A 27,303-nucleotide genomic window follows, 5' to 3' on the forward strand; every position below is an offset into this window, starting at 1 on the left:
TAATTAAATATTTATTTTTAAATATTGGCTTGTTACAATATCCTTCAGAAGTCCAAGCTCCTCCTGATGTTCTGTACTGATATTATTATTACTATACACTAAGATTAAATATCAATTCATAACACAGCCTGCATATACAAATATATAAAGTATTTTGTGAATAGAAAATATATTTTGACATTGTATTACAAAAACATAAAAAGGAAGAAAATTATTATTGCTCCCAGTATCGAAGCAAAGATAATGCCATTTCAAGGAAAATTTTGATAAATGTTTAAAAATGATACAAAATCAGTATATATAAACCGGTATTATTTTTTGTAAATAAACATACAACCTTCCAATAGTAAGAATTGAACGGAAATACATAATATTAATAATAAATCGAAACAACACTCCTCTGCAAAAAGTGATATATCGGATGATTCAAATAAAGTTAATAGCACTCTGGTATTCAATATTATGTCCATTTTCGTCTACTGTATTTTTGGTCCACTAACATGTTTTGTCTATTGCAGATTTAATGGTGGCAAATGAATACTTGTTGCGCTCACACAGGTTAACAAAAGCATAAAGTCGTCTGAGAGAGTACTGGAACTGAAATATAAATAAAATAGGGTCAAAATGTATTAAAAAAAATTACAAATCTCTCTTATATATTTTTAAAAGTGTCTGTTGAAAAACTGTCGATTCCAGCCTTCACTAGTCATTTTAGAGGCCCTTCATAGCTTGCTGTTCGGCGTGCACCAAGGCTCTGTGATGAAGTCTGTATTTGACCTGTAATCGTTTACTTTTACAAATTGTGACTTGGATGAAGAGTTATTTCATTGGCACTCATACCAAATCTTCTTATATCTATTTAGAACAAAATTGGACACTGTAGTCTTTAACTGACAATCAACAGATAAGATACATCCACTTAAGGTAAAATCTCAATGAATAAGAACATCATATTTGTACATGCTTCAAAAAGTTAGTATTACACAATATTATCAGTTTTCATGTGCTATAAGTAATGTTAGAGAATTTTTATACTATTGTCATTTTTTAATTAGATATTATAATTCCTGTTAAAAACAACAATTGTAACTTATTGATTTAAAATCATGGCACCAGTCATGTGACACAAGTTCTCAGCAGACAAGAGTGTTATCCAAATACAATAAATCACTCAATGCACGACAACCATTTTCCAATACTTACATTTGGAAGGTCAAGGTCATGACATGTATCTCTCAAATACTCCACAGTTTGAATGTAACAATCATGATTATAAAGGTCAACAGTGTCCTCCATGATACTGGTAACTGTCTGGTGATCATGGTCCACTGTTTTACTGATAATCTCCTTCACTAATCTATTTATCTTAGATCTTTTCTGAAATGATACATCAAATATAATGTTATGATTTCAAAATAGTTAATTAAATAATTCTTGAGGACCATATTTATCAAAAGTCTTTACAATAAGTGTAAAACCACGAGAGAAAACTATTTATTTTATCAAATTGAATAACTTGAATTGAAACAAACCTTATATGCCATATCACATGAATTTAGGCAATTTTAAAGTATTTTGATTAGTTGTGGCTTATAAATATCCATTATTCAAACTTAAATCTGCATTTCAATCCTCACAGAAACGTTAGACCTTTGTTGACATGAATGAAAACTATATTTATTTACTATTTAGGCCCTATTTTACACGATTTAAAATTGTTTACGCACACATTTAGCTTTAACTTGATAGATTGCTTTAACAATGAAGGGATATCCTGTTAATAGATACATTGTACATGTATAAGAAGATGTGGTATGAGTGCCAATAAGACAAGTCTCCATCCAAGTCACAAGTTGTAAAAAGTAAACTATTATAGGTCAAAGTATGGCCTTCAACACAGACTTGGCTCACACTGAACAGCAAGCTAATAAGGGCCCGAAAATTACTAAAGTAAACAAACTCAAACAGGAAAACCTAGTATGGTCTACTTTGATTTACAGAATAAAAGTGATGATTTCATACTCTCCATCACCATGCTAGATTGTATGATGTATTGTTTATAGTATTATAACTTACTAGAGCTAAGCCAGAAAGCTGTGACATCAGCTGTTCTCTCTCATGCTCATCTGTTGACAAGAGCCATAAATTTCTAAGTACTTCCATTTCAACATCCTCAGCTTTTACTGCATCTATCTGTGGGAGGATAATACAAAAAAATAATTTCAGAATTGTATTGATTTAAAGATTTCACATAGCAAAAGTTGATTCTCAGTCATCATCACTTATTGCTGAGTGATTGGTGCATGCAACAATGCTTATCAAAATATAACTTGCAGCAACAATGTGTGAAACACAAGAAGTGCCACTGTGGTACCATTATGATGTGCAGAGACCTGCAAAAGTCTACTCCAAATATGACATTAACTCTTGGCCATATAAGTGTGAGTAAAATAACATTAATTTCATAAAACATAATGAACTTGAGTCAAAATTAAGATGATGTCCCCAAGATAAATATTGATTATTTAAAAACTTGGCCAGTGAAATTCCCAAAAGGATACATTTGTGCTCTAATCTGATTTTGGCACTACAATTCAAATCAAGTAACAATCAAAAGGTATGTCTGAATTTTAGAGCTGAATTTCAAAATCAACACAGCCTTCTTCAAAATTTACATTTATGCAACCTTAAAGGGAAAATTCACGATTTTTTACTTATGGTTTAAATATGTTCATTATTACATAATATATATATTCACAAAGTTTTATCGCTATATGTGCAGTAATAAAGGAGAAATTCAATATTTAATGAAAAAATATTAACTACTTCCTGTAGGTCGTGACGTTTTCTCCTGGTATTTGCATGCCGGGATTTAGAATACAATCATTAAAAGTCTTGGTTTTTAATCATATTTTAACGTAATCGTAAGCGCGCCGATGACTTATGCTTTATCTAATAAAAAGAAGATAAAACGCACAGACGTTCAATTGTACATATTCATGAGATAAATTTTCTATGTTAAACGTATATATTCGAATTATTTTTGTAGACAACACAAAAAGTTATAAATTTATTTTTAATTAATGTATTTTCGGACTGATAAGGTGAACAAAGTAAAGTACAATAAACTGTAAAGACAATATGTTGGTGTACTCTTATTGACCTTTTACTATCTCTGCTATGACTTGGTTGATACGATGTGTGTATTCACGGTTCTGTGGCAATGCTCGTAGATGGCTTGTTGAAAGGTAAATTGTTATTTGCACTTCGGTATTTAACCACGCCTCTCAGGCACACCTTGCCACGTGTGACTGTCTATTCGGATCAGTAAATTATAAGACAAGGGACCATTCAATACACATATTTATAATATATATTCAAGTTGGTGACAAATAAAAATTGATAGCCGTGGAATTATTTAATTACATTTGGTGTTATTATTTATTTGAATTCAAATAAGTTAATTTACTAAGAAATACACAATTTTCGGTTAAAGACGGGAAACTTAATTCATATGTCCGATTGAAATGATTTACACCTTTTGTCCTTGATTGATGTCTAATAAAAAAGAGAACTTAGAAATTATAAATAGCTTTACCAAAGTACTTTTATTTGTCTTTATTAGGCAAATAAATGAATGAGAACACTTAGATTTAGACTTTTTAAAAGCCACGTATAAATTAATAACTGGAACTCACTGAAGATAACTCTACCGAAGCGGATTATAATATGAACGAATAAAGAAAAAATACTTTTGTACTTGAGAAGTTTTAAAAAAATTGACAGCAAATTTAAGGTCTTCTTGGAATGGAATCGAAAAATTACGAATAGATATTCTTTATCAAGACAAGTGTGAAAAACGTCAACCAAGTTTAATCATAATCGGGGACGTCCTTATTAAAATAGTCTTCGTCTCACAACGTATAATACTTAATAACTATTTGACCAAAGATGTTTAAAAACAAAAGACAACGAATTTAATGTCATCTTTCCCTATTTTTTAATGTAATTATAAGTCTGTTCAACTGGCAAGAATACCCCTAAAGCGGTCAAATATCTGACAAGCAGTTTATTCTTTAAATTTGCTGTCATTGAATATCAAGAAAGAAAATAAATCCCGAAAATGAGTTGAAACTTTAATACTCAATAGCTTTCCTAGAAAATATTCACATCCCTCAGGGATTATTAGTGTACGTCCAGTTGCATATGTCGGAACAATTGTGGTGATGACGAATTTCTTTCTTTATTCGAGAACAATCTAATTGATATATAAATCTGTGATTTTACTATGTTCATAACTTCGATGAACCAAAGCAAGTTATAGATCGACCTGTATTTAAATCAAATTGGTCCTCTTCTTCTTCTTCTTTTGGTATACAATAGTCTATCGAATTGGATGATTACATACTGTTGGTATACGTGGACTAGTCTATTTACAAAACTTTTACCCCAATTTGCACAAAATGTATGTTTCTTTCTTATGTTCAATGTATACATGTATAGTTCCGTAACTTTATATCCGGGCGTATAAACGAATCGTCGACAAGTGCGCACATTTTTTTTAATCAACATTTCTGGAATGATCCAACTATGTCCTTTACTATTGACAACGAGTAAATATTACATTTTCCCAGAGACATATAATACAATTATATGTCTCTGATTTTCCCAAATTAACCCTTGGAAAATTGGAAAAAATACGTATATTTGTATATCTTCAATTTTTTTTTTTTTTTTTTTTTTTTGGTATCATTTTTTTTTTTATAAATAATATTCTTTACACCAGAAATTTTATTTATAAACAAGCGTATGAGTTAAGTAATGACTAGTATATTATATCACTTTCGGACACGCAAGACAGAGATGTATATTATACATGCACCTGATAGTTCAAAATGGAAATTTATAAGTTATCGGCAGTGTACACTGATCAATACCTACAGAAGTGAAACGATGCATGAACTTGCAAGTCCAACAGGAAATCGCTTGAATACCTGGACGTGTCACCTTACACCCCTCACAATACCTTTGGGAGTAATACCTTAAGCCATGCGGGTGATCAGTGGAGCGAAGATCCTAATTTATTTGAATAAAGTATATTACTTGAATTATGAACGAATTAGATTTTCGAAAACAATTTTCACGGAACACTTATCTATGATTTGAACTTTGACTTTTTAACTAATTCCAATATTAACAGTTTAAAAATAACAGACTATATGGTTATTAAAAAAATAAGAACATTTTCCGTATCAAGTTAGTTAGTCAGATAAAACAACCGTACGATTGACAAGATATCGACACGTTATTACGACTACATCGGTTACTGTAGTTTTGTTTCTTTGTGGTTTATAGACATATCGTGATTTTTATTTGGACAAGATAACAAAATGGCGGAACGAAGATAACTGATACTCAAAATTTAAAATCGATGGTGATCTCTTATCTAGCGGAATAAAACTTTAATATTTATAAATTTGAGCATTTTAATACAGAATGGACATAATATCAATTTTTGATTTTTTTGCGAAGTTTCCCTTTAATTCCAAGTCTGCTTTGATGAACATTTATCTGGTTTTTAAGTTGCAAACCTTATTGCTTGCTTTAATTTCCATATTATTAAGTAATACCAAGATAGTGTTTGCTTTGATTTTATGTTTGGGTCTTCTGATGAAATATATATATGATGTCTAGTTTACGTTCCAATCTGCATAAGAATCAAGCAGTGGTGAAATCATGACAAACAAAAGATCACTCAGCTTTACATAAATTTAAGTTCAGAATGTATAATGGTGTATGAATTTAAAATTCTTTTCCCTTCCCTATTCTAGCAATGCAAACTATAATTTGGTTGAAATACACTAGAAATATATACATGTAAGGGGAGATAACTTCTTACTTTGCTATCATTTTATATAACAAAGTTTATTTAGATATTTCTCCTTGACAATCACACAACTTTTCCTCCTTTTCATTATATCTTTGTAACATAAGATTTCTAATAATTCATCTTGGATTCAGTCTCTCATGTTGATGGCATATATTCAAATTATAAGATGCAGATTGACAATTTTAAGTTGGGAATCCTTTGAAAAGCAAATTTCTCCCTTTAGACTGTTTATCATATGAAGTTTGTAACATCAATCATTATCAATGTACAGCTTTATATAGTCAACTTAATACCCACTTATATAGTTAATCTATAGTTGTTAAATAATTCACCAATTTGTCTCTTGCGGAGAGTTGTCTCAGTGGTAATCATACCACATCTTCTTATTTGTACATTTTTCTATAATTTTATTTTTTCTGTGTAAAATGACTTACAGTTGGATCAGGTGCTGGGAATACAATGTTGTTAGCTTGCTGATTTCCTTGGAATTCAGCCACTGTCATTTGCCCAATTGACTGAAATATAGAGAAACAAAAATCAGTTTATAATACAAAATGAATTAAAAGCTGCAACATGACCACAAAATATCACCATTATTAGCAATTCTTAGAACTAAACAATAGCCTTAATATGTAATTGTAAAATTTATTTATTTAGTTGGCAAGTTATTAAAATCAGCAGCAAATAACTGTATACAAATTATTTTATTTTATTTTGGCAATAAATTCTACTTTCTGTTTTAATGACCTTTCAAGATCCTCTGTTCTGGAATTAATAGCCCCAAACTATATTTCAACTTTTAACTAACCTTATCTCCAAACTCCATCACATGGCTGGTGTTTGTCTTCTTCTTTGTCATTTTAAACTGATCCTGGATTGTTTCAGAATTTAAATTTTCCTACAATTGACAAAATAGGATTATTTCTTAATTTAAAATTTAGATAGGATATCTTCAGAAAACCTTTATGTTTCATGCCAAACATTACATTTTAAATTATTCCATTAAAAGAAATGATTTTTTTAGCATGGTTGGAGAGCTACAGAGAATTGCCTTTTAGTTCCATGATTTTTAAGTCATATATAGGGGGGATAACTTAAGAACAGTAAAAGTGACAACATCCAGTTTCAAACTGTGTTTTGTGGTAATCAGCATTGCCTATAAGCTTCATAATACTTGGCTGAGAGGCAAACTTCTAGAAAACAGAAACAAAAAATTCATCAATTTGTATGTTTATAAAGGGGTCTAACTCATGAACTGTAAAAGTGAGTTGGGACAGACAGACACGAGTAATACTTAATGCCACCTCTGCCTAACAGCGGGGGCATAAAAATATCCCCTGTAAAATATTACCTTGTCAGAATCCTGTAACCACATTACACTAAACACATCTCCCAAATAAGTCTTCCTCTTTTTGTCGAAATAACAGGCATAAGATGACTGAGATGAATTAGATGCTGACAATGCAAGGACTGGAAAATAAACAAAGACCAACATATTTAAAGAACACTTTGATCAAATGTATAAATCAAAAGACCCTTTTTCAAAACATTCAAAGCAGACCATTTTGAGAGTAAACTGCTTGCTCTTTTGAAGACTTATTAGTTATTCAATGTATTAAATGTGAAAAACATGTACCGGGTAACCTGACGTTCATTGATATATAAAAGATTGCAATAAATGTTGAGCATGTCAACAGCAGTTAAAGAATAATTTCCACAATACAATCATATAAAAGATACCTCCAAAATAAGAAATAATTCTTGAAAAAGCATAATAAAGGGAGACAATTTTTCTTCTCTCCCCAAATTCTGAGTTTGACCTTTGATTTTTCTCTGTCATTTATCATGGTTGATATTTTGTCGATGAAGTTTTGATATATGAATAAGGACCTACTTTAAAGTTAAGAGACTTACAAAGGTAAAGGTACCAGTATATATGTCAACAGCAGTTAAAGAATAATTTACACAATACAATCATATAAAAGATACCTCCAAAATAAGAAATAATTCTTGAAAAAGCATAATAAAGGGAGACAATTTTTCTTCTCTCCCCAAATTCTGAGTTTGACCTTTGATTTTTCTCTGTCATTTATCATGGTTGATATTTTGTCGATGAAGTTTTGATATATGAATAAGAACCTACTTTAAAGTTAAGAGACTTACAAAGGTAAAGGTACCAGTATATATTTATAATGTTTGATTTTTTTCTTTAACAGTGTATGAATCACTTACTGTTTATATCTTTAGGTAAAAGAGTTTTAAACATAGATCCAGATTCACAAGACTCCAGGTAAAACACAAGCTAAAATTAAATAATAAAATTTGTCAAGTTACATTTACATGCTAATATATATCAGCAATTAGTTAAAATCTTGCTGTCTATGTTTTCAAAAACACTGTAAAGTAATATCTACAGATTAGAATTCAGAAAATAATCTACTTATATGAGAGAATGATTCAACAACATCATATGTGTATTTAAATAGATTTAAATATTAAAACACAAACAGTTTAATTTCTAAATTAATAATGCATTACCTTTGCAAATTTCTGTTCTTGATGCATTTCTTTTAAAACTTTCATCAGATCTTTACTGTGGAGCTAGAAAAAAATCAAGAATAAGGAAATTTTTATACACTTTTTACTTTGGATTCCTTATTATATGCATAGGGTACTGATGTTCATTGTGTTGTAGGTACATTGTATATGTAAACCAAAATTTAAGGGTTAACAAAAATACATGTATAATTGACTAAAAGGCTTAAATGCAAAGTTTGTAAAAACTTAAAAATCAATACCACAAACATACAAGTTATTTTTCTGAATCCACAAAAAGATAAATCTCACACCAATAGTTGATCTGAAATTTCTTTTAAAAAGAAATATGGCTTATGTTTAGTAGACTTCCTTATCAGCAGAAATAAAAATCAGCAGAAACAAAAATATAACATCATTTAAATATCTGAAAGCCCTAGGTAAAAAGATATACATGTACCGTTGATTCATTATTATTCGTTAGATACCAAATTTTGTGGATGTTATGGGTATAGGGAATCACCAAATTTAAATGTTTAACAATTTGCAAATTTGCTGTATAATTAAATGCAGACTTTTGGAAAACCAAAAATTCAAATATCGACTAAAATGCAAGTTTTCCTCCATCCATGAAAAATTGGTACCAACCAAAATAAATAAATCCACAATACTTATAATCACATATTGTACTTACAAATTTTTCTCCAAAAGCAATCAAGTTTGGTGCTCCATGGTCAACAAAATTTACAAAGATATGATCATTTGGTCCACTGAAAAAAGAATCATACAAAATTTGTTTTTCATCTACACATGTTATCAAGATGTCAATAAAACCTAATCCAAAGGAAAATGGTCAAATGCTTAATTACAATATAACAATAATGGCAATCTCTATGTATCGACTGATGAGAACAAATATTAAAACATAGAAAAAATAAATCTTTTACATTTATAAAATTCTTTAAAATATTTTCTGAAATGTGTACCTTTTTTTCGTTTTTATATAGATTAGACCTTTGGTTTTCCTGTTTAATTGGTTTTACACTAGTAATTTTTGGGGCTCTTTATAGCTTGCTGTTCAGTGTAAGCCAAAGTTCTGTGTAAAAGGCCATACCTTGACCTTTACTTTACTTGATGTTTACTTTTAAAACTGTTACTTGGATGGAGAGTTGTCTCATTAGCACTTATACCACATCTTCCTTTATCTACTTATTTATTTGTTTAATTTTGATTAATTTTTTAGAATACCAATTTAGGGATCTTTCTAAAACAAAAATAGGTGTCCAAGAGATTTTCCAGTGTCTTTGCTTTCTCCATAAAACAATTTCAATATTTTCTGCTGTTTGGGCAGGTTATTGTCTCTATGACATGTTCCCAATTTCCATTCTCTATTTGATAAGTATTAAATACAGAGTGAGAAAGAATGTAGGCGGCTTTGAGCTATTCTTCCCATTGACCAATAATTACCTATTTATAACTTTGCCGCTACCTTTACCCTTCACTTTTTTACTTTCACCTTGTAATACATCCAGGAATACATCTGGAGTAACATCCTAAAAATAAAAATTATGTACTTTAAATTCAGAACTCATTGTGAGATTTTTATTAATGCCAATAATCATGATAATGTGAGTGAGTGAGTATCGTAATAATATGAACTTGCAGTTTGATATCTGATACATACATGTATTCAGCCTTTAATACCAAAAATTGCAATGATTAATCCGCATTTTTGTTCATTCTTTTAATCGCAATAATAGACATGATAGAAGCACTCAAATTTTCTAAATTTACAATAATATTTGAGGATAACAAGAATGTGTGTCCACAGGTCATTATGCCCTACTAACACTATCTAATTTCTATGTTCAATATCTACATAATCTGTGTCAAAACCCTCATTTACCGGTGGCAAATTTCTTATTAAGTTCACATCATTTTAACACTGTTTCAAGTTGATGTGACAACTACCTTAAACTAAAACTTTATACTCATACAAGATGCAGTAGCAAATGAAGGGAGTCACAAACAAACTAACAATACAGACTGGAAAACAAAATGCCCCATATATCATCCAATCATGTCCAGTGCAGGATGTTTATTCAATATTGTCGACATTGCGATATCTACAATGTTAACACAATATCGTGTCAATATTGTTTACATTGTTTGAACCCTTATATAATGTTTACATCGTTGACATTGCGATGTAAACAATGGTAACACGATGTTGTGTCAACATCGTTTACATTGTTTGAACCTTTATATATTGTTTACATCGTTGACATCGTTAACATTGCGATGTATACAATGTACACACGATGTCGTGTCAACATCGTTGACATTGTTTGAACTTTTATATAATGTTTACATCGTTGACATCGTTAACATCGTGATGTTTACAATGTTAACACGATGTCGTGTCAACATCTTTTACATTGTTTGGACCCTTATATATTGTTTACATCGTTGACATCGTTAACATTGCGATGTATACAATGTAAACACGATGTCGTGTCAACATCGTTGACATTGTTTGAACTTTTATATATTGTTTACATCGTTGACATCGTTAACATTGCGATGTTTACAATGTTAACATGATGTCGTGTCAACATCGTTGACATTGTTTGAACTCTTATATAGTGTTTACATCGTTGACATCGTTAACATAGCGATGTATACATATAAGAAGATGCGGTATAAGTTCAAATGAGACAACTTTTCATTTAAGTTACACGTTTTATAAGTAAACCACTATAGGTTAAAGTATTGTCATTAACACAGAGTTTTGGTTTTTATTGAGTAGCAAGCAAGAAAGGCACAAAAAAACACTAGTGTAAAACTATTTAAACAAGAAAAATAACGGTCTGATACATGTAAAAAACGAGAAACCAGAAACATGTATGAACAATTCAACAAATGACAACTACTGAACAACAGATTCCTGACTAAGGACAGGTGCAAACAAATGCAGTTAGTTTAACGTTTATATACGTACCATAGACTCAATATAAAATATAAACACGATTTTGACACAATATTGTTAGCATTGCTATGTGAACAATTTGAACAGAAAGGTATGATTGCAAATAAGTCAAATTTCCACTACAAATATACGAAATGGCACATCTATAGATAACCGTATGGCCTTTAACATTGAGCAAAGTTTATATCGCATATTTAACAATAAAAGACGCCGACATGACAAATGGAAAACAATTTAAACTATATAACTAATGTTTAACTTATTTTAAAAAAGAAAAGAACGAAAAAAAAATGTATATAAAACAACAACAACAGTTGACACTATATTGTTAACATTACGATGTATACGATGTGAAAGATGTAAACAGAAAAGTATAGACTTTATATATATATTGACATGCACACGTATAAAAATTGCGGTTTTTATCCAACGCAATTATCATAGGTTTGAACGTAGTTTTCAATTTAGACTCGTATATATATATCATGTACTGTAGTACGCCGCTAGATTAAAACTGACGTGGAAAGGTAACACATGCCCACCGAAAGCTCTTTTTTTGAGAGCCCAGGTGGTTGTGTGGTCTAGCGGGACGGCTGCAGTGCAGGCGATTTGGTGTCACGATATCACAGTAGCATGGGTTCGAATCCCGGCGAGGGAAGAACCAAAAATTTGTGAAAGCAAATTTACAGATCTAACATTGTTGGGTTGATGTTTAGACGAGTTGTATATATATTGTGTATAAACACGATGTTGACACGATATTATCAACATCGCGATGTATACGATGTGAACGATGTAAACAGAAAGGTAAAGGCTCTATATATACAATATAAACATGATGTTGACACAATATTGTCAACATTGCGATGTATACTATGTGAACGATGTAAACAGAAATGTATAGCATTTATATATATATATATACAATATAAACACGATGTTGACACGATATTGTCAACATCGCGATGTGTACAATGTGGACGATGTAAACAGAAAGGTATAGACTCTATATATACAATATAAACAAGATGTTGACACAATATTGTCAACATCGCGATGTATACGATTTGAACGATGTAAACAGAAAGGTATAGACTTTATATATACAAAATAAACACGAGGTTGACACTATATTGTCAGCATCGCAAAGAATACGATGTGAAGATGTAAACAGAAAGGTATAGACTCTGCATACACAATATAAACACAATGTTGACACGATATTGTTAACATTGCGATGTATACGATGTGAACGATGTAAACAGAAAGGTATAGAACATATTGATAGGATACAATGTAAACACAATAACGACACTATAAAGTTGACATTGCGATGTTGACAATATCGACAAAACATCGTGCACTGGACATAGTTCATATCATCCTAAGTGGGATATAACAACACATAGTAATGTAACTTGTAAGATAACACTAAATAGTGTAGCACAGAAAAGGATTCCAATTTGTGATTACACCAAATCACCTTTTGTTTCTTTTCTGAAGTTACAGAAAAGCAGCTGAAACACTTTACCATCCAATAAGGAAACAAGGCCTTCTAACACTCTTAATTCATTCTTCAGATTTCTTTATCGTTATAACCATTCATTCATAAATTAAGTTCTTGAAATATTTCCCACCAATTGTCAAGAAATCATGCAATAGCATAATGATTTTAACATCAAATAAAGTCCCCTTTGACTTTGTCAGTAGGGGACTAATAAACAAATACATATTACTGTATTCAGTCTGGCTCTTCTGTTGAACAGAGAGCTAGGATCTGAGGCTATCTTTAATATTGTATATAGTCTTTTTGGAACTCCCTGATAAACATTTTATCAATAATTTACCTTTAATCCTGTATAGTCTTTTGGAACTCCTTGATATACATCAGGTCCATCTGGCTGGTTAATGATAACTCCTGGTTGTGGATTTCTGTAGAAAAAAATTGAAAGAGTTTAACATATAATTTTTGCTTTCTATAGACAGAATTCAAGACCTGAAATTTTATATTATGGGAGCAAATCGAAATGTTCTATTGCACAATCAGAACCATTAAATTTTCTTTAGATATTTTTACTTCAATCTTTGTCATACACAAAATGTTTGTTAATTAAAAACTCTCTATTGGTGATCAGTGTTCACAGGATAGTTGGAGGTACTGGACAATTTACTTTGTTTAGAAATATCTCTTTTTATAATCCAGGTAATAAATATGGAAGCTCATTAACCATAGTATTATAATTATAACCATTAATCTCCTGCAATAACCTTGATTCACATAAAATCACTCAACATCAGTTTGAGTGATAAAATATATGGTAATTTTGTAAGTGAATTTCTTCTGTCTTGCTTTTAACTAGTGCAAAAGTTAGGCAACTGTTTGGTTGTGTAAGATTTATATACAAGCCACATCCAGTCAAAATCATTGGGCACAACACAGCACTATCAACCTCACCATGCAACAACTCTCTGAATGTCTTAAAACTGTTGCAAAAATGAATTTCGCCCCCAATTTTTACAGTATTTTTTTGGTAGCCGTTTAATCTTTCTGTCTCTTATCTAGATAAAAGTACCTTGCAGAATGAACCTACTGTGGATTCATTATTATTTGTTGGATACCAATTTTTCGTGGCTTTTGTGGGTACAGGTGAACCACGAATGCATATGTTCAACGAATTACAAACTTTCTATACGTTTTGTTCACAGAAATTAGCAAACCACGAATTCAAATATCCATGAAAATGTTAGTTTTTCATCAATCCACGAAAATTGATACCCACGAAAATAAGTGAATCTACAGTATTGTGTTCTGGTCCTGAATATTCATGAAATATATACCACTGTATGTTAAACAAGTAACAACCCATCAATTAGTCATTAATAATGAAGGTCTGCAGGTTAAAATGAGATTGTTAGGTAGCTTTTATAGCCAATGCAGCATGTTTATAGTAAAATGTCTTACTCTTTATTGTTGGCTATGTCGTCAACCATCATAACAATAATTCTCTCATCTGGTAATCCATGATTCTTTAGTACTTGATAAGCATGACAAACATCAGCCTACAAAAATCAAATATTTTTGTTTAAATCTTACAAACTACAGAAAAGTTTTGTGACACATGTAGATGTTATCTCAATTTTGGAGGTTGAAAAATTCATATCATGTGATGTTTCATAAAGGTGAATTATGAAAATAAAAATTTACACTTAAAAATTTGACCACACTTTTCCATTTTGACCTCTGAACCAAATGAGAACCTCTTGTAAGTTGACACTACCTTTACATAGATGTGTGTTAATGCATGAGAGCTTGATTGAAACACTGCCATTACTGCATAAATTTCTAATGTTTTCACGTCTTGTGTGTGAAATGAAACCAGACAATCTCTAAGTATTGTCTTCAAGTGGTAGTTATTCTGAAATGGATTTACACTGCCAATTTTCTTCTTTCCATAAACTTCTATCAGGATGAGTATGTCAACACAAATTCAACTTCAAATTCACAGAAAAATGAAAAAATTGAATTTAGCCTACATTTTATATACGAAGTTTACTGGAATAAGTCTCTTATTTTCTTTTCAAGTTACCAAATCATATTGGGCTAGATGCTTATATTCAACAGCTGTTAAAATAATGAGATGTTTTCCCCCATTTTTCCTCCATTAATGTGTCATATCAAATCCCTATGACTCTGTAGTTCTAGCAAGGTGTTGAAATCTATATTACTTAAGAGTCTAATAAAGTCTTTATATAATAGACCATTAAAATAACTTATTAAAATCCGTTTAATTTTTCTAAATGTACATTAATCTTATGAAATTTGTATGTACATATTATCTGATGAATTTTAGTATGTACATGTACACCGACAGTAACACCGTGTAAAATCAGTACATTGTGTACAGCAGATATAGGTACTAACCAAGGTTTGCTTTATCAATATTCAATGTACATTTCTCAATATTTGAAATTTCTGCTCCTAAATAATGTTCGCATCGATTTTTCCTATTCCTTTTCCCTTTTTTGCCCCAAATTCCTCAATTATTGGGACCATAACCCCCAAAATCAATCCTAATTATCCCTTTATGGTATGGTAACTAGTGGTATAATTTCAGAGACATTCATAAACTAAAACACATGTTAATGTTTGAAAACTACAAACATGTTTATTTTTGCCCACCTTTTTGGCCCTTATTGCCTAAACTATTGGGACCATAACCCCCAAAATCAATACTAACTATCCCTTCATGGTATGGAAACTTGTGGTATAATCCAGAGACATTCATACACTAAACACAAGTTATTGTTTGAAAACTACAAAAATGCTTATTTAGGGCCCCTAATTCCAAACCTATTGGGACCATAACCCCAAAAATACCAATCTTCGTTTAGTAGTATTGAACCTTCTGGTATAAATTTTATTAAGATTTATTCACTAAAACTTAAGTTAAATGTCCAGAAACTAAATGTGTTTTTGAACGACAACGACGCCGCAGCAGACAACGACAACATGCTAGCATTTTACGATGCAATTTTTTTTGGCAGTCATCTAAAACGTAGAAATGATGTGTACATGTAAAATGTTTGTCAATCATATCAATAAACCATCATTCCTTTGAATGATATGAAGAATTCTAAAATTTAAACAATGTAAAAAGATTTACATGATTTACATGATTCATGTAAATCTTTTTACATTGTTTAGACATGATTGAAAGCTGTAACAAATAAACACTTAACTAGAATGTGTCCAAAGTACATGAATGCCCCACTCGCACTATCATTTTCCATGTTCAATGGACCATGAAATTGGATAAAAAATATAATAAGGCATTAAAATTAGAAAGATAATATCATTAGGAACATGTGTACTAAGTTTCAAGTTGATTGGACTTCAACTTCATCAAAAATTACCTTGACCAAAAACTTTCACCTGAAACATGCACTTTTATTTTCTATGTTCAGTGGACCATGAAATTGGGGTCAAAAGTTTAATTTGGTTTAAAATTAGAAAGATCATATCATAAGGAACATGTGTACTAAGTTTCAAGTTGATTGGACTTCAACTTCATCAAAAACTACCGTGACCAAAAACTTTAACCTGAAGCGGGACAGAAGGACGAACGAACGGACAGACGGACGGACAAACAGACGCACAGACCAGAAAACATAATGGCCCTCTACTATTGTAGGTGGGGCATAAAAACATCTTTTCATAAATGAATTGAATGTAATATATCTTTTTAAGTTTAATTAGTATATACATCTGTAACACAGGTCTGTTGGTCCATAGGCATGTTACTCTGAAGTGTAATTACAAATTTGCCTTGGGAATTCAGATTGTAGATGAAAAAGTCATATGACAGAAAATATTGAACTAGCATCTGTTGCTTTATATTCTAATATTAGCCTGAGGATTATAAAATGCAAGACAATGGTCATGGTGAAATAAATATTCACTTATATCAATACCTTTGTGTATAAATTTAATTATGATATTAGTGCTGTTGGGTTTCTGATTCATATAGCCCAACATCTCTATATACATTCAAATTTAAATAAACGGAAATTTAGAAAATATTCATATTTTTGTTCAATTATATGGTTACATGTATTCTAGGCTCAATCATATGACTAAATCAGGATGTAAGTTCTTTAAAGTCACTCATGAATAAATTTATTAAATCACATTTTGATCACATGACACATAAATTCTTTTACTTATATGTATTGTCATTTAATCACATGCAAAGTCATGAGCATTACATATGACCCCAAAAAGAAATTGTTATAGATAAAATTTAATCTTCTCAAGTATCCTATCTAATTCAATATTGATTAAATTATCAGTGTTAAGTGTAAAATTGTACTTTACTAAGATAACTTTTCATTTAATCAAGTAATTAAGCAGATAAGGTAACATCTAGACAAGGATGGATCAATTAAATGTGTTAGTTTGTAAAAGAGATATCACATGTTGTTAAATATGTATAGATTTGAAATCGAAAAGGGGGGGGGGGGGATCTCAAATATATAAACACTGCAAGCTTGATTGAATTATTCATAAAGAAATTATGTTTATATCCCTAGCGAGTGTAAGAATCTGACACTTCAATAGTGCACCTCAGGTTATCAACTTATTAATTACAATTGGCAATTACAAAAAAATGTATATGAAGCATACTAATCAGAGACAGAAAAGAAAAAGTAAAATTTTAAACTTCTTAAACAGGTTGGGAACAAACCCCCTGGATGGTGATTATACCTGTATAGAGGGATAAACCTTCTATAGAGGGATAAAATTATCCCTCTATAGAGCGGTATTTTTATTTAGACTGGATTTAAATAAAAACAGGGCAGAATGGCATTCTCTACTTATTATGGCAGTAACCTGCAACAGTTGATGCACCAATTGATGTACTTAGTTTAATATGCACATGCCCAGTTTGCTGCTTATCTGACTAAATATAAAATCTTTTGTTCACCATGATTGAAAGCTGTGATGATCAGGTAAATTCTACTCACTTATGCCACACTGAACAGAATTTCTATTGTTAGATTTAACATGAAATTTAAAGGTCAACTATTCCTTTTGATGTTGATCAGGTGTTCAGATAGGTATACAATAGATTTCAAGTTTTGTCACTTTAGCAGAAAACAGGTTATCTCAATATTTAGTAAAGTGCATATGTTGATGCACCTACTGCTAGAGATTATAGCCAATATAATTAGAAAATGCCATTCTGCCCTAATTTGCTTTAAATCCAGTGCAAACACAAATACCCCTCTACAGAGGGATAATTTTATCCCTCTAAAGAAGGTTTATCCCTCTATACACAGTCAGAGCTCAGACATAAACAAGTCGATTTTTGTTTTTGACTTAAATAAGTCGAAACATGTATTTATTATAAAAATGTAGTTTCAATTTTAGACTTATCTAAGTCAGAAAATGACAGACTTGTTTAGGTCTATTTATGTTGGTGAAAAAACTTAATGTTACTTTGTGGCCAAACTACACCACCTATGACAGCAAAAACCTGTATGAGAGTTCACAAGGACTTAAACTATCTATATTTAATAATTTAATTGAACATCCTTACTAAACACAGATGTTTTTCCTCATTAAGTGTGATTCCAGGTGGTTGCATTGTAAGGTTAATTAACATTATCTCCGATTTTTTAGACTCTCATTCATATTTTTCTTTAGAAGACAAAGCACTGGCTTTCAATGCTGTCATTATTTGATTTAGATGCATGACCTCCTTATAAGTATGCATGGGTCTTGAAGTTAACCAATTTCGATCACTCATCGACTTGTAGGAGTCGATATTTGCAACTTTTTGATTCTGGTCAATTATTTCTTGTTTAACAATATTGGACTTATTCAAGTCGTAATTTGTCTGACATTAAAGGGAGACAAATCCTAAAACTTACAAATTTAGACCTCTATGAGTTAAAAGCAGATTCAGACTTATTTATGTCTGAGCTCTGACTGATACAGGTATAATCACCATCCAGGGGGTTTAATGTTCCCAACCTGTTAAAATTCATTCAAAAAATATAACTCCTTCAAAATTTTACTTCACTTAAAAAAAAATCATGTGGAAACAGGAGAAAAAAAAAAAATTTCACTTAAAATCAACTTTCAATTTGCGTTTTACCTGATGTCTGTAGTTCATCCATCCATTTGAGCCTGCAACTAACAAAGCCCAGTGAACTCCGTCGTCTTTTAGTTTAGGAAGTTCAAAATTATGTGGTATTCCCAGGACTAGCCCTGTCAAACAAACGCAAACCAGAAAAACCTGCATCATTGTCGCTTCTAGTTGTAAATATGTATGTGTGAGGTGAACACTGTTGTACTTTCTTTTTGTTTACAGCAATAACATCACATGATTATGATTCTGTCACGTGGATTCTGTTTCCAGATTTAACTCAAGAGAGCTGAGCTAGAGAGCTAGCAAAACATATTGATACCAGTCAAGTGCATTCGGAAGTTCTCAAGACGTTTCCCTCATTAGAAATATGGCGGGAAACCCAAATTGTCAAGATGAGAAGAAGCTAATTTGTGATAGGTGCAAAAGCCTATATGTTTGTTCTTTAACATTAAGTAATGACAAGTACTGAAATCAAATATGTATACCATCAGGCTTCAAGTCATAGGCTTTTCTGATGTAATTGTTCTTGTATTTCAATGTGGAATGTGTCAACTTGAAGAAGTATACTGTCTTTTACTGACTAAGTGCACAGGCACTTGTTTCTGTCAATGTGGGGTTTACTATCCATACCAGTACAAAAAAACGTTTTTGTACTGGTTTGGATAGTAAACCCCACATTGACAGAAACAAGTGCCTGTGACTAAGTGTCCTTGTAGACCCTTTTTTAAAATAATATGGAACTTTAATAATATAGGGTTATTGCATGAATGTTGGGGAATATTGTCCCGAGTAGAATTTTTTATTGCACGAGCTTGCGAGTGCAATATATGTTTTATGAGGGACAATATTCCCCAATATTCATGCAATAAACCTGTTTATTGTCTAGCAATATAATATTTGAAAGTAAAAATTGGTTTAAATTAAACTAAGTTTTGTCGTTAATGACGTCATGAATTTTGAAGATTTATTGCACTAGTGCAATATTAGAATTTATTTCACTCTAACTTTTGGTTACTTTCTGTGGGAAATATTATATTGCTATGCAATAATAATAAATACATCAGACTTTTTGCATTTATTTCAACAAGTGATTTACTATAACTTCAAGAAATCTTCTAAACTTTACAAGATATCTTATTTATGAAACAGGGGAAAAAAATAGGTGCGGGCAGGTCCGTCAAACAAGGAATTAAATTGGCGTGGCCTAAGATAAAATCATGATACTTATATAGTATGTAAGCCATATAATCAATGCAAGACATCTTATATAAAATAAAAGTGTTATGAATTGGCTGTTTCTGTATTGGCACTTGTATAGATTCTCAGGCAGGTGTCTCGAGGCCAATACAGCAAACCTTTAATCTATACCAGTGCCAATACAGAAACAGTCTGAGTTAATAACACTATATTATAACTATATATATATATAATTTTCTTTAAAGATTATCTTATTAATTATTTGAGATATCTTACAAACTTTAGAAGATATCTTATAAAGTATGTAAGATATCTCATAAACTTTATGAGATATCTTATATATTTACCTAAGATTGTAAGGGATTGTTTGTTGTCATTTTGAATCTGCAACCTTTCTTAAACTGGATTTTGGTTCAAGTTGGAATCTTTACTTTATAAATGCCATTGTGGTCTTCCTAGTATTGACCCAAATTTCTGTTATGTCAATAAGTGTCATCTATGTAATAGTTGAGGTATGAATTTGTCAGCTCCATTATATTTTTCCAAGTGTATTTTTATAGTGCACAAATGATTGCAAATAACAACTAAATTTCTAGTTATAAATGGAATTGTTTTTCAACATTAAAATGCCCACTTCCTCCAAGTTGCAGAATCTTTTTTATTTTTATAAAACATACCCTGTATTACAGATGTATTGTGATAGAATTGGGAAAGAAGAAGTATGAAGCCTGCTTAACTTATTACAATGATCCTGCTAAGATTAGCTATGGAATTATACTTACACATGGTGCTGGAGGGGACATGAACCATAAACAGCTAGTTGGTATTGTAGAGAAGTTAGCTGAAGCAGGATATTTAGTCCTGCGTTTTACATGCAAAGGGTTGAACCTTGCTTATAGGACTAAAGTGTTTACAGGAATAGTGGTAAAAACAACTTTTTTTCTGAATTATAATTTGACATTCAAAAGAATATATTTTCTGATGAATTTCAAAGTTGAAATTTCTCTTTAATATGAGATTTCTGCATAAAGAACATATTTTATTCAGATTTTTAAAAAAATAATATGGATTGAAAATTTGTATTTTTCAAAATTGCCGTATATGTTAGAACTGTGAACAGATACTGGTAAATGGGCAGAGAGTTACAATTTATTTATTTAGACTAGGATCAAAGATAATCAGTATTTAATTTATCTTCTGAAAATCATGCAAGAGATATGTTTTTTTGCATCATGAATTACGCAAGTCAATTAAGCCACCACTTTGACAACTTTGTTTTGTAAGTTATTCAATAATTAAAACAGTTTTTGCTTAAAATATTTTCAAACAGTTAATTTAAAGAAACAGACAAAAATGGTTTAAAAAAATTGAAGCCTTTGTTAATCTAAGGAAAAGTTATTTCAAAACTGAATGGTGACTTGTTCTGTATTCTCATGGGAGATAACTCATAACTTGTGTTTAAAAGAAGGAAAAGGTTTTGTCAACTACATGAAATTTGTATATTTCAGGACTATGTAAAGGAGAATTATCCTCATCTGAAGGGATGCTTTATTGGAGGTAAGTTTCACAGATATGAAGTATCACATACATTGTACTGTTGGGGAAAAAATGTTGTTTAGCTTAGTACAAGAATTTCAAAAGTGGTTTATAGAATAAAACAAAATGATTATTTTTGCGTTTTAGAATAATTATACAGAAGCAAAAAGAAATGCATATAATTAAAAAGATGTGGTTTGATTGACAATGAGACTACTCTCCACCAAATTCAAGAATATTTTTTTTTTAACTTTTAAATGCAATCTTACAACTAATTTTAAAAAATATCAAAATTAAGTATAATTCCTAAAAGAGTATTTTTTTTTCCAGTAAACCAAAAGTTTTAATTTTGTCCTCTGGTCATTTCTTGTATAAGGTATACACTAAACAATTCCAATATGATATATTTTCATTTCTTGTGCAATACTCAGAATGAACAGGTCAACAAAAACGTGCTGTATAATTTATTTATCTTTTATCACGTTCTTATATAATAAACCATGTGTATCAATGTCATCTATATATTACATTTACATATTGTGATAAGCTTAAGATAAACAAAAAGGGCATAGTCATTATTATTGTATACATTAATTGGTTTTAGGACGTTCCATGGGATCAAGGGCAGCTGTTGGTGTTTGTTGTGATTCAAAGATGACCGATTTTTTACAAGGTGTCATATGTTTATCATATCCTTTACATAAACCGAATGACTTCAAACAGTTACGAGATGGTCCACTTTATGATGTCACAAAGCCAGTCCTTTTCGTTAGTGGAACAGATGATAATATGTGTGATCCGGAGTTGTTTTTACCTGTCCTTGATCACATGACCAAAAGTCAGGTGCACTGGATTGAAGGAGGAAATCATGGACTTGAGATAAAGGGAAAACCCAGTGAAGATATAGTTCTAGAAATAGATTGTGTTATCAGAACTTTTATACAGGAATGTCTTTCAGATAAACCTAAGAGAACTAAAGAACAGATGTCTGTGAAAAAGAAAATACAAAAATAATTTTTACTGTTTATAAAACTTATGATGTTGAATGAAAAGGAGATGTTTGGTATAAGATAATGAGACTTCACTCTAATATAAAAATATAAACAAAAAGATATCTTGAGGTCAACATACAGTTTGTTAAGTTGTAAATAACTTTTATCACAAAACCATCAAAATATTTGCAAACTTCAATAATCCTAAATAACACACAACAAATTCTCTAAATAGCAGAAAAAAAATAATGATATGACACAAGGAAACCACTGACAAGATTTTGTACTTGGGGAAATGTACATGAATATGTGAAGGGTTAGTAGTTTTATATCTGAACCCTCTCCCTTTTAAGCTCACCTGGCTCAAAGGCCAAGAGCGCTTTTATCATCACTTGGTATCCATTGTCTGTTGGCATCTGTAAACTTTAATTTACAATTTAACCAAACTTGGCCACAATCATCATTTAAGTATCTGTCAGGCACCCACTCATTCTAACCAACATGGCCACTATGGCTAAAAATAAAACATAGGGATAAATTGCCAGTTGCGTCTATCCACTTGAAAACTGCTATGAATAGAAAAATTTTGATGGGTTAAGAAATGTTCAGTATGTTGAGATCTACCGGCTGTTCATTAATGTCAAAACTGTCAGATGACTTTTTATTGAAGGTTCAGCCCTGAAATATCAAATGATGCTAAAAAAAAAAATCATTTTGCTGATTATTTTAAAAGCTATAGTATCGATAGAAAGAGTCTTGAATTAAGAAAAGTGATCACCAAGTCAAGATCTTAAAATCTTTAAACATGGTAAAAAATGTGAGACCACTTCTTTTTAGATGAATTATTCTTTAATAATGATTTTAACCAATTTTTGGCATTTTTAACTGATAACTTTTAACTGCATTAGATCAATAAGAACGAGCCATTTTTTTTGCATTTTTACCTGATAACTTAAAAGCTGGAATAGATGAATAAGAAAGTGCAAAATTGACCATCTGATGCAAGCTATCTGAATTATTTGTTAACTCTTGATTGGAGTTATTGACCTTTAAAGATGATCTTTAGCATTTTCTGAATTTTTGCCTTTATCTTGAGTTTGATAACTAATGTAGATATCAACAGGACAAGATCTTCAAATACATCAACTTGCCTGAAGTTATCAGTTAACTACCTTTCATGATGTTTTTTTTTTTGTAAAAAAGTAGCCATGGTTGAAGATTCAGATTAGCAACACAATTTTAATTGATTGGACTCGCAAATAAACATTACAGAACATACGATAAGATCAGTGCAGTAAAAGCACTTTACAGAAAGAACTGAACAACAAAACAATATATATTTTAAAACAAGTATAAATAAAATAATACCATATCAGTGGCAGATCAAGGGGGAAAGGGGGACTCTTTTAAGTGGTATCCATTACATCTGTCTTAATGTTGATTATTTACCTTGGTGTCTTGCTATTTAAGGCAAATGTGGATCCCATATAATCGGAAATCTGTTTTTGCAAAATATATGTTCTAAATGTTAAGTCCCATCCTGTATTACCTCATATCATGACTTTCTATATTTTCTTTTATCTTACTACTTCAAATAAAGGATAAGGATAGTAAAAAGGAACAATCATGTGCTAAAAATTGAATGATGAAGATGTTGGATAAATATTGGTGGGACCATAACAAAAATATATTTGGAAAAAATGAATGACATAAAAAAAGGCAGCCCATGCATGAAGCTCTAGATCCACTTCTGGGCCACATTTATTAGAAATTCCTGTTTCCCCTCCCCCAGGTCTATCCTTTGTAAACAGACCAGGAAGGCAGGGATTTTTTTTCAACTGGATGTCATAGCATGAGTCACATGAATGGTTTGACTTGTCCAGTTGAGGCCACTTATTAGTTGTTTGTGAAGTGTATTTATTTAAATTATCAATCATGCTTTCAAGCACTTTTCAAAAATGGAAACTTAATTATTTTCAGGAATAAAAATAATTTCAATTTTTTTGTTGAAAATAATTTTTTGACCTGTGTGGGGTAGTGGAACAATGGACAGACGAACAGATGAATGGACGGATGGACGCGCAGACCAGAAAACATAATTCCCATAAATAGGGCATAAAAATAAACTTGTATTCATCATATTGTATACTTAATTCTTATGTTATTTTTTATAAAAATTGATTTTATGTAATGTAAAATTATTCACATAAAAGCTTGAGTACTCATCAACATGTTAGCAGTGTCAGGTTTCCAAGTCTTACTCTCAACACCATGAAAACCTTTTCTTTAAAACCTGGAATAAAATTCAAAAAGTTATTTTATTGATCAAACTATAAGTTTTATCTTAAATAAAATTATTTCTTAAGAATGTGTCCATAGTACATGGATGCCTCTTCGCACTATCATTCTCTATGTTCAGTGTACAGTGAAATTGGGATCAAAACTCATTTGGCATTAAAATTAGAAAGATCATATCATAAGGAACATATGTAATAAGTTTCAAGTCGATTGGACTACAACTTCATCAAAAACTATCTTGACCAAAAACTTTAACCTGAAGCAGGACAGACAGACAAATGGACGAACTGACCAGAAAACATAATGCCCATAAATGGCGCATAAAAATTGTTGTATATTATCATCTTCAATAAATAAACATGATATCAAATGAAGAAACCAGATCAGTGGCGGATCCAGAACTTTTCATAAGGGGGGGCTCTCCAGTCATGCTTCTGTGATTCCCTATATAATCAACCAAATGTTTCCCACGAAAAGGGGGGGGGGGCAGGCCCCCCCCCTCCCCTGGAGATAAATATGTGTCAAATGCAAATAATCATAGTTATGTTTTAAAACAAAAATATGTTATGTAATGATTTAGATATCCTAAAAATCGATCACTGATAGAAAACAATCATAAGTGAAATTAAAAACCAATTCTTCAGAGAACAATTGAAGGACTTTCCACCTCAATAAAAAGATGAAAAATTAAAAAAAAAACTGTTAATGTAATTTTGCTACTACAAACTTATATTAAAAAAAGAATTATAGGTACTTTTTTCATAGGTTTAGTCTGAAATAGGCTAGTTCCTGTTAAATACGGTCATTTCCAGTCGACCTGATAAATGATGAAATGTCTACAACCAAATGTAGAAGACTTAATTGTTTTATAACGAACCAGTAAGAATTTTTGGAAAAGGTCAAAATCTAGAATGTCAAATTGACCTTTTACCTTGACCTAAATTTCAAGGTCATTGATCAGTGATCTCAAATCGGAAGAACCCAGGTCAATCACTTGTATGATTGTGGAGTAATACCTATTTCAAATACATAAGGGGAGAAAACTCTTATAAGGGTTGACCGATACACTTCGACTCAAATAGATTGAAGTTGCACCCTATCGTAAACAGTTATTTGGCAAACACATCATATCATTAACTGTTACAGTTTCTTTTGAATAAAAATAACTAAATTCAAAATTTAGAAATTGATGCTTGACCTTCGACCATGACCTTAATTTCAAGGTCATTGATCTCAAATCGAAAGACCTGAGGTCAATCACTTGTATGGTTGTGGAGAAATACTGATTTCAAATACATAAGGGGAGAAAACTCCAATAAGGGTTAACCAAAACACTTTGACTTAAATAGGTTGAAGTTGCGCCTTATTGTAAACAGTTATTTGGCAAACACATCATAACGATAACAAGCAAAATTAAAAATTTAGAACATGACCTTGACCTTTGACCTTGACCTCAATTTCCTTCAAATGGACCAAGGACTTCATATCAACAGACTTTATGCCTCTATTACTTATAATGTATGAGTTCATAGTGAATTTCACCTAGGTTAATTTTCAAAAGGAAATAACTCCTATAACATGTCATCCAATCACATCAGTTTAACTTGACCAAAACATTCCTTAGAGTAGACGAACAATTGGGTGAAAACAATTTGTTAAAATCTTTTACAGTTTCAATCTACCTGGCATCAAATACAGATTTTCAATTCTTTTGTGGGGCCTCAGTGGCCTAAGTAGTTCTACTACTGTAATCACTAGACAGTCAACACTGAGTTTGTGAGTTTGAACCCTGCTCCTGCGGGTGCACTCTACCTAATTGACAAGGATTGTCAGTTTTCCTATCAAAGGTTGGTGGTTTTCGCCAGGCAAGCCGGCTTCCATGACCATTTAAAAGTGGGTGCCATGAAATAGCTTAAAAGTAGCGATTAAAAGTGCGTTAAAACACTAACAATCAATCAATCAATTCTTAAGGTTGACCCAACAAGAGATCAAGTCCCATGACCATTTACATTTAGGTGTCCGAGCATATAATGAATAGGCTTTTAAAGGAGGTTTGTCCATCAGCATCTCTCATCCAAAGCTTATAACGTAAATACTATTGGAAGGGTTTCATTGAAACTTTCAGATTATCTTCTGTAACTTATGACATGTTTTATTATATTGACATTTTGGCGTTTCCAATTGAAATGAATGAACCTTTTAAATATTTTT

General features: G+C 31.1%; 2 protein-coding genes across 2 annotated transcripts; one reads left to right on the plus strand and one right to left on the minus strand.

The window, feature by feature from the left end:
* On the minus strand, window positions 1–19,334 carry LOC134711338 (legumain-like). Its single transcript, XM_063571882.1, has 13 exons — window positions 19,076–19,334; window positions 14,377–14,474; window positions 13,262–13,346; window positions 9,893–9,978; window positions 9,120–9,195; window positions 8,429–8,491; window positions 8,123–8,192; window positions 7,242–7,360; window positions 6,699–6,788; window positions 6,325–6,405; window positions 2,077–2,193; window positions 1,204–1,377; window positions 1–597 (listed from the first exon to the last, which is right to left on the minus strand). The coding sequence occupies exons 1-13, from the start codon at window positions 19,223–19,225 to the stop codon at window positions 496–498; spliced, it is 1,311 nt and encodes a 436-aa protein (XP_063427952.1). The 5' UTR covers window positions 19,226–19,334; the 3' UTR covers window positions 1–495.
* Window positions 19,335–19,436: 102 nt separating this feature from the next.
* On the plus strand, window positions 19,437–22,816 carry LOC134710722 (testis-expressed protein 30-like). Its single transcript, XM_063571114.1, has 4 exons — window positions 19,437–19,486; window positions 20,956–21,102; window positions 21,732–21,823; window positions 22,407–22,816. Exons 1-4 carry the CDS (start codon window positions 19,437–19,439, stop codon window positions 22,814–22,816), a joined length of 699 nt encoding a protein of 232 aa, XP_063427184.1.
* The last annotated feature ends 4,487 nt before the right edge of the window (window positions 22,817–27,303 follow it).

The sequence above is a fragment of the Mytilus trossulus genome, chromosome 3 (assembly GCF_036588685.1).
Source record: "Mytilus trossulus isolate FHL-02 chromosome 3, PNRI_Mtr1.1.1.hap1, whole genome shotgun sequence".
Classification (NCBI taxonomy): domain Eukaryota; kingdom Metazoa; phylum Mollusca; class Bivalvia; order Mytilida; family Mytilidae; genus Mytilus; species Mytilus trossulus.